The 13,768-nt window shown below is 36.8% G+C and overlaps 1 protein-coding gene across 3 annotated transcripts in view; it reads left to right on the top strand.

Annotated features, from left to right (window-relative positions):
• Positions 1-13,768, top strand: part of PLCG1 (phospholipase C gamma 1) — a 167,813-nt gene that overhangs the window by 78,156 nt on the left and 75,889 nt on the right. For all 3 annotated transcript variants that reach the window (XM_053714432.1, XM_053714364.1, XM_053714504.1), the window contains 4 exons: positions 7,707-7,779; positions 8,559-8,660; positions 9,072-9,190; positions 10,388-10,473. In XM_053714432.1, the coding sequence (XP_053570407.1) occupies positions 7,707-7,779; positions 8,559-8,660; positions 9,072-9,190; positions 10,388-10,473 (380 nt within the window). The remainder of the gene's footprint in view (positions 1-7,706; positions 7,780-8,558; positions 8,661-9,071; positions 9,191-10,387; positions 10,474-13,768) is intronic.

Genomic DNA, 13,768 nt, shown 5'->3' with positions numbered 1-13,768 from the left:
GTTACATAATTCTACACATTATTTGTAAAAAAAACCCCGGCTGTTTTACAGACCCGCTGTCTGCTGAGCGGGTCTGTTTTATTCACACAGCGCTTCGGGCCAGCTGTATAGTCACAGCCCGGCCCGACCGCGTCATAACACAAAGTGCAGCTCGCTCCTGCTCTGTCTGACAGCAGGAGCGAGCTGCACTGTGTATAATGGCGCGGTCGGGCCGGGCTGTGACTATACAGCTGGCCCGATGCGCTGTGTGAATAAAACAGACCCGCTCAGCAGAGAGCGGGTCTGTAAAACAGCCGGGGTTTTTTAAAATTAAAAGGGAATATTACGTTTTATACAGATAAGGCTAATATAATGTTATATAATTCTACACTATGTGCAGAATTATATAACATTATTTCTTTCATGTAATTAGCAAGAGTCAATGAGCTAGTGACGTATGGGATATACATTCCTACCAGGAGGGGCAAAGTTTCCCAAACCTCAAAATGCCTATAAATACACCCCTCACCACACCCACAATTCAGTTTTACAAACTTTGCCTCCTATGGAGGTGGTGAAGTAAGTTTGTGCTAGATTCTACGTTGATATGCGCTCCGCAGCAAGTTGGAGCCTGATTTTCCTCTCAGCGTGCAGTGAATGTCAGAGGGATGTGAGGAGAGTATTGCCTGTTTGAATTCAATGATCTCCTTCTACTGGGTCTATTTCATAGGTTCTCTGTTATCGGTCGTAGAGATTCATCTCTTACCTCCCTTTTCAGATCGACGATATACTCTTATATTTACCATTTCCTCTACTGATTCTCGTTTCAGTACTGGTTTGGCTTTCTACAAACATGTAGATGAGTGTCCTGGGGTAAGTAAATCTTATTTTCTGTGACACTCTAAGCTATGGTTGGGCACTTTTATATAAAGTTCTAAATATATGTATTCAAACATTTATTTGCCTTGACTCAGGATGTTCAAACATTCCTTATTTCAGACAGTCAGTTTCATATTTGGGATAATGCATATGAATAAATCATTTTTTTCTTACCTTAAAATTTGACTTTTTTCCCTGTGGGCTGTTAGGCTCGCGGGGGCTGAAAATGCTTCATTTTATTGCGTCATTCTTGGCGCGGACTTTTTTGCCGCAAAATTTTTTTTCTGTTTCCGGCGTCATACGTGTCGCCGGAAGTTGCGTCATTTTTTACGTTTATTTGCGCCAAAAGTGTCGGTGTTCCGGATGTGGCGTCATTTTTGGCTCCAAAAGCATTTAGGCGCCAAATAATGTGGGCGTCTTTTTTTGGCGCTAAAAAATATGGGCGGCACTTTTGTCTCCACATTATTTAAGTCTCATTAATTATTGCTTCTGGTTGCTAGAAGCTTGCTCACTGGCATTTTTTCCCATTCCTGAAACTGTCATTTAAGGAATTTGATCAATTTTGCTTTATATGTTGTTTTTTCTATTACATATTGCAAGATGTCTACAATTGGCCCTGAGTCAGAAGCAATTTCTGGAAAAATGCGTAACTGAGTTTCAGTTCTACCAAAGCTAAGTTCATTTATTTTAAATGTTATAAATGTTTATCTTTAGCTATGGTTTGTAATAAGTTTTTATGATATACTTTTACATGCAGATTCCATTAGTATTTATGCTTTATACATTTCCATTCTTAAGTACAAGAAATGTTTAGAAGATTTATAAGAAATATTTTTTCTGATTAAGGCTTTGTCTGACTTTGTGCCTTCTAAATACAATTTTTAGGTCTTTTTTACTTCTTTTTTAATTATTGAAGTTTCAAATGACCAACAACATACTGATTTATCCTTCTCTGATGATGTTTTTTTCTCTTTCAGAAATTTTCTTCATCAGATATTGACACTAACAAATCTACTTTTTTATAAAATTTTTATTAAAGTACATTTGTTCTTTGTTGAAGAGGTGTTGATTATTTTGGATATTAAGGTAACTAGTTCTTTAAGACTAGCTGACACTTTTTCTGCATTTTTATTCTTCTGTGATTTCAGAGGTTTTCTTTCCAATTCCCCATACTAGGGAATGGAATAGGCTGAGAATTCTCTTTTATTCCTTCTTTAAAGGTTTTAAACTGTATTCTTTGCCAGCAGTTAAATTCAATTTGGAGGGTTCTCCAATTTATTGGGGCTATCTCTACTCCTACTAATTATGCTATTGTTTCTATAGCAAAATAATATTTATTTTCCTTTATATAGTTGTATCTTATTTATGGAAAATTATTTAGTTTCAAGTACTTTTCTTGGTCCTGTGATATTGCAATTGCTTCATTTTTTCTGTTTACTTTAAGATCAAGTATCAGATTATGATTTATTTTAGCATTGTTAAAGGGACAACATTTACTAGACTAGGTGCTGTTGCATTTGTCTTGTTGTTTTGCATTTTGCAAGTCCTCTGTTTTGACTGGTCCTTTAAACTGGACTATCATGCTAATGATTTCATTTGTGTCTTCATTTTATTGAATATATTCGCAAATGAGGGTTAATCTATGTCTTTATCTATTTTAGCTAGAAGAATTTTGTGATTTAAAAAAAAAAAAAAAGAAAATCCATATTTCTTTTGTTCTGAGATAATCAGTTATTTGTTTTATAATTGGATTCAATTCTTAACTGTTACTCTGGGCTTCAAGATTGAGTTCTAAGACTAAAACTTTAAGCTTATACTAGTTTGGTTGTTCTTATTAAGGAACGAATTCCTGAGTTCTTTCCCAAGTAACATGTTTATAATTAGGGTTCGAATCAGCTCCCTAATATTGCGATGTACGTGCCGTATTCCAGCTTGGCTGGTAAGGGGCAGATTAAGACTTCTTTGAAATTTATTTTGGTTCTATTTTGTCCAAATTTCTTTGATTTTATTCCAGTAAGGCTAACACTTTCTTTAAGTGTGTTCCTGTCCTATATATTCTGGGTACTGTTGAAGCATGGCTGGGCACCCATGGGGTTCAAGCGCTGCTCAGACCTGGAATCTTCTGGGGTATTTCTTCCAGTTCCTTTTTTAGGAACTGGATTTTGGAGTTTTATTCCAACTATTCTGCCTTTTTATGGTCACTGATAGCATTATTTGTTTTCATTAGATACAATAAATGCATATTTTTCATTTTTCTGTTTTCATTCAGATTATTTCCTGAGGATGCGGAATCTCATATGATTCACTTTGCTCTTCAGGACATATTTAGAGGATCTTTTTTCAAAAGTTCTTGATTCCTCACGTAAGGGTCACCTTTTTTAGGTTTCCAGATGGTTTATGTCACTGTCTTTGTCTCTATCAGGACAAGGGACAATTTGTATTGAGTTCCGTCTGTCGGTACCTTTAGTCTCTATTATTTCCTTCAGTTGCTATTTATGCATAGAAGTTTTTAACAGCATTGGATTCAATTCCCTTTGCTCATTTTCAATGGAAAGATCCTTTCCGGCTTTTTATGAGTGTTGTTTTCTTCAAAAACATGGTTGGAGGATCAATTAACCAATCAGTTTGTTGATTCCTCAGACAAGAGTAACCTTTTTTAGGTTTCCAGATAGATTCAGTGTCCATGACTCTGTCTCTGTCGGACAAGAGACGTCTGAATTTGGTTTCAGCTTATCGAAACCTTCAGTCTCAATTATTCCTTCGGTAGCTTTATGCATGGAAATTCTAGGTTATTATGACTGCTGCATTGGACGTGTTCCCCTTTGCTCATTTTCACATGCGACCTCTTCAGCTCTGTATGCTGAACCAGTGGTGCAAGGATTATACTAAGATATCTCATTTAATATCTTTAAAACCGATTGTTCGGCACCCTCTGATGTGGTACAGACCACCATCGTTTAGTTCAGGGGGCTTCTTTTGTTCTTCCAACCTGGACTGTGATCTCAACAGATGCAAATCTGACAGGTTGGGGAGCTGTATGGGGGTTTCTGACAGCACAAGGGGTTTGGGAATCTCAGGAGGTGAGATTTCCAATCAACATTTTGGAACTCCGTGCAATTTTCAGAGCTCTTCAGTCGTGGCCTCTTCTAAAGAGAGAGTCGTGCATTTGTTTTCAGACGGACAATGTCACAAATGTGGCATATGTCTATCATCATGAGGGACTCACAGTCCTCTGGCTATAAGGAAGTATCTCGAATACTTGTATGGGCGAAATCCAGCTCCTGTCTAATTTCTGCGGTTCATATCCCAGGTATAGACAATTGGGAAGCGGATTATCTCAGTCGCCAAATGCTACATCCGGGCGAATGGTCTTCACCCAGAGGTTTTTCTTCAGATTGTTCAAATATGGGGACTTCCAGAAATAGATCTGATGGCTTCTCATCTAAACAAGAAGCTTCCCAGGTATCTGTCCAGATCCAGGGATCCTCAGGCGGAGGCAGTGGATGCATTGTCACTTCCTTGGAAGTTTCATCCTGTCTATATCTTTCCGCCTCTAGTTCTTCTTTCAAGAGTGATTTCCAATCTTCTAAAGGAGCGTTCGTTTATTCTGCTGGTGGCTCCAGCATGGCCTCACAGGTTTTGGTATGCGGATCTTGTCCGGATGGCTCTATGCCATCCGTGGACTCTTCCGTTAAGTCCAGACCTTCTATCACAAGGTCCTTTTTTTCCATCAGGATCTCAAATCCTTAAATTGCAGGTATGGAGATTGAACGCTTGATTCTCAGTCATAGAGGTTTCTCTGACTCCGTAATTAATACTATGTTGCAGGCTCGTAACTCTGTATCTAGGATGATATATTATCGAGTCTGGAAGACTTGCATTTTTTGGTGTTTTTCTCATCATTTTTCTTGGCATTCTTTTAGAATTCCTAGAATTTGACAGTTTCTTCAGGATGTTTTGGATAAGTTTTGTCTGCAAGTTCCTTACAAGGACAAATCTTTGCTTTTTCTGTTCTTTTTTACAGAAAGATTGCTAGTTTTCCTGATTTTTACTGTTTTGTACAAACTTTGGTTTGTATAAAACTTGTCATTAAGTCAATCTCTCCTCCTTGGAGTTTGAATTTGGTTCTGGGGGCTCTTCAATCTCCTCCGTTTGAACCTATGCATTCTCTGGTCATTAAATTACTTTCTTGGAAAGTTTTGTTTCTTTTGGCCATCTCTTCTGCTAGAAGAAGTTTCTGAATTTTTCTGCTCTTTCTTGTGAGTCTCCTTTTCTGATTTTTCATCAGGATAAGGCGGTGTTGCGAACTTCTTTTAAATTTTTTCCTAAGGTTGTGAATTCTAACAACATTAGTAGAGAAATTGTAGTTCCTTCATTATGTCCTAATCCTAAGAATTCTAAGGAGAGATCATTGCATTCTTTGGATGTAGTTAGAGTTTTGAAACATTATGTTGAAGCTACTAAGAATTTCCGAAAGACTTCTAGTCTTTTTGTTATCTTTTCCAGTTCTAGGAAAGGTCAGAAGGCCTCTGCCTTTTCTTTGGCATCTTGGTGGAAATCTTTGTTTCATCATGCTTATGTCGAGTCAGGTAAAACTCTGCCTCAAAGGTTTACAGCTCATTCTACTAGGTCAGTTTCTACTTCCTGGGCGTTTAGGAATGAAGCTTCGGTTGATCAGATTTGCAAAGCAGCAACTTGATTTTCATTGCTTATTTTTACTAAATTCTACCTTTTTGATGTGTTTTCTTCTTCTGAAGCAGTTTTTGGTAGAAAAATACTTCAGGCAGCTGTTTCAGTTTGATTCTTCTGCTTATAATTTCAGTTTTTTTCATTATAAGATTTAAACTTTGTTTTGGGTGTGGATTATTTTCAGCGGAATTGGCTGTCTTTATTTTATCCCTCCCTCTCTAGTGACTCTTGCGTGGAAGATCCACATCTTGGGTAGTCATTATCCCATACGTCACTAGCTCATGGACTCTTGCTAATTACATGAAAGAAAACATAATTTATGTAAGAACTTACCTGATAAATTCATTTCTTTCATATTAGCAAGAGTCCATGAGGCCCACCCTTTTTGTGGTGGCTATGATTTTTTTGTATAAAGCACAATTATTCCAATTCCTTATTTTTTATGCTTTCGCACTTTTTTCTTATCACCCCACTTCTTGGCTATTCGTTAAACTGATTTGTGGGTGTGGGGAGGGGTGTATTTATAGGCATTTTGAGGTTTGGGAAACTTTGCCCCTCCTGGTAGGAATGTATATCCCATACGTCATTAGCTCATGGACTCTTGCTAATATGAAAGAAATGAATTTATCAGGTAAGTTCTTACATAAATTGTTTTTTGAGGTTTACTGGCCCATTAACCCAATTTTCCCTCCAACCTGTATCATGTGACAGCCATCAGCCAATCACAAAAAGCATATAGGTATATACTGCTCACATTTGCACATGCTCAGTATGAGCTGAAGCCTCAGAAAGTGTACATATAAAAAGAATGTGCATGTTTTGATATTGGAAAGTTGTGGTTTTTTGGGGGGGGGTTTGTTTTTTAAATTGCATGCTTTATCTGAATAGTGGAACGTGAATTTTGACTTTACTGGCCCTTTAAGAAATGCAAGTGCATTTAAAAGACACTATTTTGAATATGTTTTTCTTTTTTTAATGGAAAAAAGGTTACGTTAAAGTTGTTTTGATTTTAATTTTGGCTGGGCTGATTGCTCACTGGCTGATTATCAGTTTCCCTACTGCCTTATTGGTGGACGTTGGCATTCCTTAGAAGCATAAAAGTGGTTATTTACAGCCATTATACACACCCTGTACTGCTTTATAATGAACATGTGAATGGTTTTGTACAATGATATACAAAACAAAAACCTAAATGCCCTGAGACTGCAAGCGTCTTGCTCAATTATATAGTGTTAAAAGGGGTTATGTCTCAAACATAGCAATATTATATATATATATACTATAATTAAAGCATACAAATTCCCCATATCTACTGCTTTGTAGTGTGTGTGTATATATATACAAGGATCCGACTGAGTGAATGCACTAGAAAAGAGTATGCTCTATATGTGCTGTAAAGTCAGTGACGTAGTTAGGTTTTGTGCTGCCCTAGGCACCCAAAATTCTGCTGCCCCCCATCCTCACCTGTAATGTGACTTTTTTCCCATGGCATTTGGAATGCAAAATGTTATAGTGCTTATGTGTTTATATGTGTGTATGTGTGTTTATGGTATGTTTGTGTAGTGCAAGGTGTATGTGTTGTTGTGTAGTGGGACTCAAAAAGTGCTGCCCCCCAAAAAAATATCTGCTGCCTTAGACAAGTGCATTGTTTGCCTAGGAAAATACTCCCCTGTCTAAAGTATATCTGTACTTACTATTCAGTAAGAGTTGTCGCACTCCGAGATAGTGTTTTCACGCCTCACATCTGCTTACATGAATAAAGTCCCCAGCTCAGTACCGTTCAAATGGCGGTTTTGACAAGTTTATTTAAAGGCTATGGAAGCCTCGTGGGACCAAAAATACTCAGTTGAGTAAACAGTTTTTATGCCTCATATCCATCTCAGAGTGAGACAACTCTTACTGAATAGCAAGTACGGATATACTTTACAGCACACGCCTTGACTGCACATTTAACGGAGTTCTCTTTGACTAGACAGATCCTAGGATATACACTACAAACCGCTATAGATGTGGGAATGACGTATTGACATTTTCTCTCTGGATGTATTTTTATTTTAAAATATGCCGATTTTTTTTTTTATTATCTGAGATATTTATATGATCTGTTTCTATGTTTTAGATCTACCTCCTTTTTACCCATTTTTTTTTTTTTCCCCCAGAGGAGGAGAGCGGCCTGAGTTGTACAGGGTATCACTTCTGGACTTTCAGAGTTTTCTACTTGATTATCAGAAGGTGACTTCATCATTTTACTAGGAAGTTTGATTATTTATTTTGCAGGCTTTTTATCCCTTTAATTCCCACCCTGATAGTTTACATTCATTTCTAGGGATGGGCGAATGTATAAATTTCCGAATTCGAATGTTAGAATGAATGTTATTCCAGAAATTCGAATTATAAATCCGAATGTTGATAAGAAAGAATATTCTTAAAAATTCTATAATCGAATGCTATTTACAGTTTTCGAATGTCACTTTCGAATTCAAATGTTTATAATTATATCGAATGTCCACATTCGAAATTTCGAATTTAACATTCTATTTAACAAATACTAGTCAGAAGTTCAATAGTTCATGTGGATGGGCGTGAATCTAGTAAATTGATATATAATAGATACAAATATATCATTTTGAATATTTCTATATAGAATATTGCATAATTCGAATATTACATTTAAAGAAAGCATTAGAAATACTATTACAAACATATAAATTTGAATTTTTCGAATTTGAATATTGCTTAATTCGAATATTACATTTTAAAGAAAACAGAAATACTATTACAAATATAAATTAAAATTTTTCGAAACTAATATTTTCGAATGTAATCGTAAAATTCTAAACCGAACATTTGAAAAATCAAATGTTAGAATGTTATATAAACATTCGAATTTCGATACGAACGAATGTGTTAAAATTCGTTTCATTTTTCGAATTTCGCCCATCCCTATTCATTTCCCTTTCTTTGTATAACCTTAACTTGTCCTAATCTCACTGCTCTTATACCCCATGCAGGAAATGTGGGCAACTGACCTGCTTCAGGTCCAAGAATTCATGTTACATTTCTTGCGGGATCCGTTAAGGGAAATTGAGGAGCCGTACTTCACTCTGGAAGAGGTACTAAAGTTATTTGTGGTCATTAAATACAGTAGCATTGTACAATCTACAAATGCATAGCACTCACTCTCAATTTCAAATGAGCAGTAGATTATTTTTCTGATCAATTTTAAAATGTTTTATTTGCTGCCCCCACTGTATCATGTGTCTTCTATATCACAGACTCTTATACATATACATTTAACTTTTGCACATGCTCAATAGAAGCTGGTGCCTCAGAATGTGTGCATATACAGAAAATGTGCATAATCTGATATTATAATAAAAAAAGTTCTAGTTTACTTATATTATAAATCTGAATCATGAAAAAAACTGTGTCCCCTTAAGTTGCTTCAGTAACCTATATTACTTCTAGTTTTCATCTATTGTCAAGTGATTCATTTTAAATCTCTTCTTTTTTTCTATTTGCAGTTTGTTACCTTCCTGTTCTCCAAGGAGAATAATGTATGGGATTCAGAGTTGGACACTGTGTGTCCTCACAACATGGACAATCCCTTGTCTCATTACTGGATCTCCTCTTCTCACAACACGTAAGGATTTCTCCTCTCCTGATCAGCTGCTATACGCTCTATTCGCTTCATTCCATCTACCAAATGTAGGTCCAATCATTAATTGCAAAACTGGTCATGTGCCACAAATAAAATGTAGATGATCATATTTTAGTAAAATGAATTAGGGGCAGCCTTTCTCCATACATTTATTATTTTCACTGCATTAGTCCATCTTGCCTTAATCTAACCTTTTCAATGAGAAGTCACACTAACAATTCCAGTGAGCAAATTTCTGAGATCAAATTGGAATGATTTTAACAATATGTAGATTTGTAGGTAAGCAATATGATACACTACGTATTGCAAAGCCAGAAACCCATACAATGAAATAGATCTACACAGAATTGATAGGAATAAGTCAGATGCCGAGAAGAAAAGCTTTTCCTTAAAGGGAAAGTCTACTCCAGTATTTGCATTGTTTAATAAAATAGATAATCCCTTTATTATCCATTAAGAGGCGGTCTTCAAGGGTTTAGAAATTAGTTTACTATGTTTAGCTTTCAGCAAAGAATACCAAGAGAACAATGCAAATTTGATAATACAAGTAAACTGGAAAGTTGTTTAAAATTGCATGCCCTATCTGAATCATGAAAGTTTAATTTTGACTGGACTGTCCCTTTTAAAGTGAAATCAAACCAATGATAAAAATAGGAATGTGCCTATTTGTTATCCATGTGCTGTGCATAAATATCTTATGGTGAAATGCAGATCCTATGAAAGCTGCAAAATACCTTCGTGATCTGACACAAACGTTCCTCACTTTGGGGAACTGCTGGTAGACTGTATGGTGTAGGGGCAACCTCTAAAAGTTACGTTGGGCCACCTTCAGCTGTAGACCACCAGATACAAATTGATGGTATCTGCTCACTTATCTTTTCTCATATGGGTTTCTGCTCTGCTGCCATGTCTCTTTTACTGTCCTATTCTGCTTATGGCTATATGCTGATTCAGTATAATTGCTAGTTTTTCTATTGTCTCGGTCTAGTAATGAAACCTGCCAAAGGGTTCTTTTTAAGTATTCTCCCTTTATTTCAGCTTGCACTCTCTTTCATACCAAAGACTTTTAAAATCATTATCCCCTTCATAATCCCTCTATGTCTAGGCTTTCTCTAAAGCCTCCTCCTTGGAGTACACACACACTTCTCTGCATAAATTCATGTTAATTGTGTTTTCCAGGTACCTGACAGGGGATCAGTTCTCAAGCGAGTCCTCTCTGGAAGCATATGCACGCTGCTTGCGTATGGGTTGCCGTTGTATAGAATGTAAGTCTCCTAGTTCTTTAAGGAATGATATTTATGAATGTATGTTTGAGCATGCCCTTTAGTTACGTAGACACGTGTTCTTTACCTTACTGTTTATAATGTTATTGAAAATTTAAAAAAAAAGTTAAAATAAGATTTTTCTGCTGTTAGGATGTTTGTTTCATAAAATGATTATAGTCCACAGTCCTCCAAAACGTAGGCAATATATTTCTCAACACTAGGATGGAGGTCAAGAACCCATACCATAGCTTTAAAGGGACAGTCTAGGCCAAAATAAACTTTCATGATTCAGATAGAGCATGTAATTTTTAAACAATTTTCCAATTTACTTTTATCACCAATTTTGCTTTGTTCTCTTGGTAATCTTAGTTGAAAGCTTAACCTAGGAGGGTCATATGCTAATTTCTTAGACCTTGAAGCCCACCTCTTTCAGATTGCATTTTAACAGTTTTTCACCACTAGAGGGTGTTAGTTCACGTATTTCATATAGATAACACTGTGCTCGTGCACAAGAAGTTATCTGGGAGCAGGCACTGATTGGCTAGACTGCAAGTCTGTCAAAAGAACTGAAATAAGGGGCAGTTTGCAGAGGCTTAGATACAAGATAATCACAGAGGTTAAAAGTATATTATTATAAATGTGTTAGTTATGCAAAACTGGGGAATGGGTAATAAAGGGATTATCTATCTTTTAAAACAATAAAAATTCTGGTGTAGACTGTCCCTTTAAATCCTCCCATCTCTCTCTCATTTTTTTTTCTTTCATGTAATTGGCAAGAGTTCATGAGCTAGTGACGTATGGGATATACAATCCTACCAGGAGGGGCAAAGTTTCCCAAACCTCAAAATGCCTATAAATACAGCCCTCCCATCACCCACAATTCAGTTTTTACAAACTTTGCATCCTATGGAGGTGGTGAAGTAAGTTTGTGCTTGATTTTCTTCTGTGATATGTGCTTTTCAGCATTTTTAAGCCCGATTACAGTGTTTGGATGTGAAGGGAGTATCACCTATTGAATTCTATGATTTTCCTTGCGGGAAATCTTTTCATAGGTTCTCTGTTATCGGTCGTAGAGATTCATCTCCTACCTCCCTTTTCAGATCGACAATATACTCTCATATTCCATTACCTCTACTGATAACTGTTTCAGTACTGGTTTGGCTATCTGCTATATGTGGATGGGTGTCTGTCGGTAAGTATGTTTTCATTACTTAAGACACTCTCAGCTATGGTTTGGCACTTTATGTATTAATGTAAAGTTCTAAATATATGTATTGTACTTATATTTGCCATGAGTCACGTTTATGTATATTTCCTTTTGCAGACTATCGGTTTAAAAATTGGGAAAAACATATTTAGGAAGTTATTTTTTCTTACCTGGGGTAAAGTCTTTTCTTCAAAATTGACTGCTTTCTTTCATTTTTGTGGGCAAAATTAGGCTTGCGAGGCCGCAAAATGCTATTATTTATTGTGTCATTCTTGGCGCGAGAATTTTTCGTTGACGCAAAATCGCCATTTCCAGCATATTAGTTGATGCCAGGTTCCTTGCACAAGGTTGCGTCTGACATGATGCGAGTTGCGTCATTTCCGGATGTTGTTAGCACCAAAAAGTTTCATTTTGCATTGCGCAATTAGATTGGAGTTTTGGGTAAAAATCCCCAAGGTTGATGGGGCTATCTCTACTCTTGCCAAACGTACTACTATCCCTATGGAAGATAGTACTTTCTTTAAGGACCCTTTAGATAGGAAACTTAAATCTTATCTAAGGAAAGCTTATTTATTTTCTGGCTATCTTCTCAGGCCTGCCATTTCTATGGCTGATATTGCAGCTGCATCAACTTTTTGGTTGGAAAGTTGAGCGCAACAGGAAACAGATCCTGATTTGTCTAGCATTGTTTGCTTGCTTCAACATGCTAATCATTTTATCTGTGATGCTATTTTTGATATAATCAAAATTGATGTTAAATCTATGTCTTTAGCTATCTTAGCTAGAAGAGCTTTGTGGCTTAAATATTGGAATGCTGACATGGTATCTAAGTCTAGATTACTATCTTTCTTTCCAAGGTAACAATTTATTTGGTTCTCAGTTTGATTCAATTATTTCAACTGTTACTGGGGGGAAGGGAGTTTTTTTTTTTTTACCTCAGGATAAAAGATCTAAGGGTAAATTTTAAGGCTTCTAATCATTTTCGTTCTTTTCGACAGAATAAGGAACAGAAAGCCAATCCTTCCCCCAAAGAATCTGGTTCCAATTGGAAACCCTCTTCAAGTTGGAATAAATCCAAGCCTTTTAAGAAATCAAAGCCAGCCCCAAGTCTGCATAAAGGTGCGGCCCTTATTCCAGCTCAGCTGGTGGGGGGCAGATTAAATTTTTTCCAAAACATTTGGGCAGATTCTGTCCAAAATCAATGAATTCAGAGCATTGTCTCTCAAGGGTATCGAATAGGATTCAGAGTAAGACCTCCCGTGAGAAGTTTTTTTTCTCTCACACGTTCCAGCAAACCCAGTGAAGGCTCAGGCTTTTCTGAAGTGTGTTTCAGATCTAGAGCTTTCAGGGGTAATTATACCAGTTCCGTTTCAGGAACAGGGTCTGGGGTTTTATTCAAATCTATTCATTGTCCCAAAAAAAGAAAATTAATTCAGGCCAGTTCTGGATCTGAAAATATTGAACCGTTATGTAAGAGTGCCAACTATAAGGACTATTCTGCCTTTTGTTCAGCAAGGTCATTATATGTCCACGATAGACTTGCAGGATGCATATCTTCATATTCCGATTCATCCAGACCACTATCGGTTTCTGAGATTCTCTTTTCTAGGCAAGCATTACCAATTTGTTGCTCTTCCATTTGGCTTAGCGACAGCTCCAATAATTTTTTCAAACGTTCTCGGTGCCCTACTCTCTGTAACAGGGTATTGCAGTGTTTCCTTATTTGGACAATATCTTGGTGATATCTTGGTACTAATTTCCACCATATGTAGAAATAAAAGTCTTGTGAGAGACAGAGCATTAAATCATTGCAGTAGATTTATTCAAATAAACAAACAGGTGAACACCACTCCACACACACCTCACAGCCACATCCGACGCGTTTCCTGCCGCTAAACGGCACTTCGTCAGGGCCCTGACGAAGTGCCGTTTAGCGGCAGGAAACGCGTTGGATGTGGCTGTGAGGTGTGTGTGGAGTGGTGTTCACCTGTTTGTTTATTTGAATAAATCTACTGCAATGATTTAATGCTCTCTCTCACAAGACTTTTATTTCTACATATGGTGGAAATTGGTAAAGAATTGCAGCAT

The sequence above is a fragment of the Bombina bombina genome, chromosome 1 (genome assembly GCF_027579735.1).
Source record: "Bombina bombina isolate aBomBom1 chromosome 1, aBomBom1.pri, whole genome shotgun sequence".
Lineage (NCBI taxonomy): Eukaryota > Metazoa > Chordata > Amphibia > Anura > Bombinatoridae > Bombina > Bombina bombina.
This window is presented reverse-complemented; position numbering and strand designations above follow the sequence as displayed.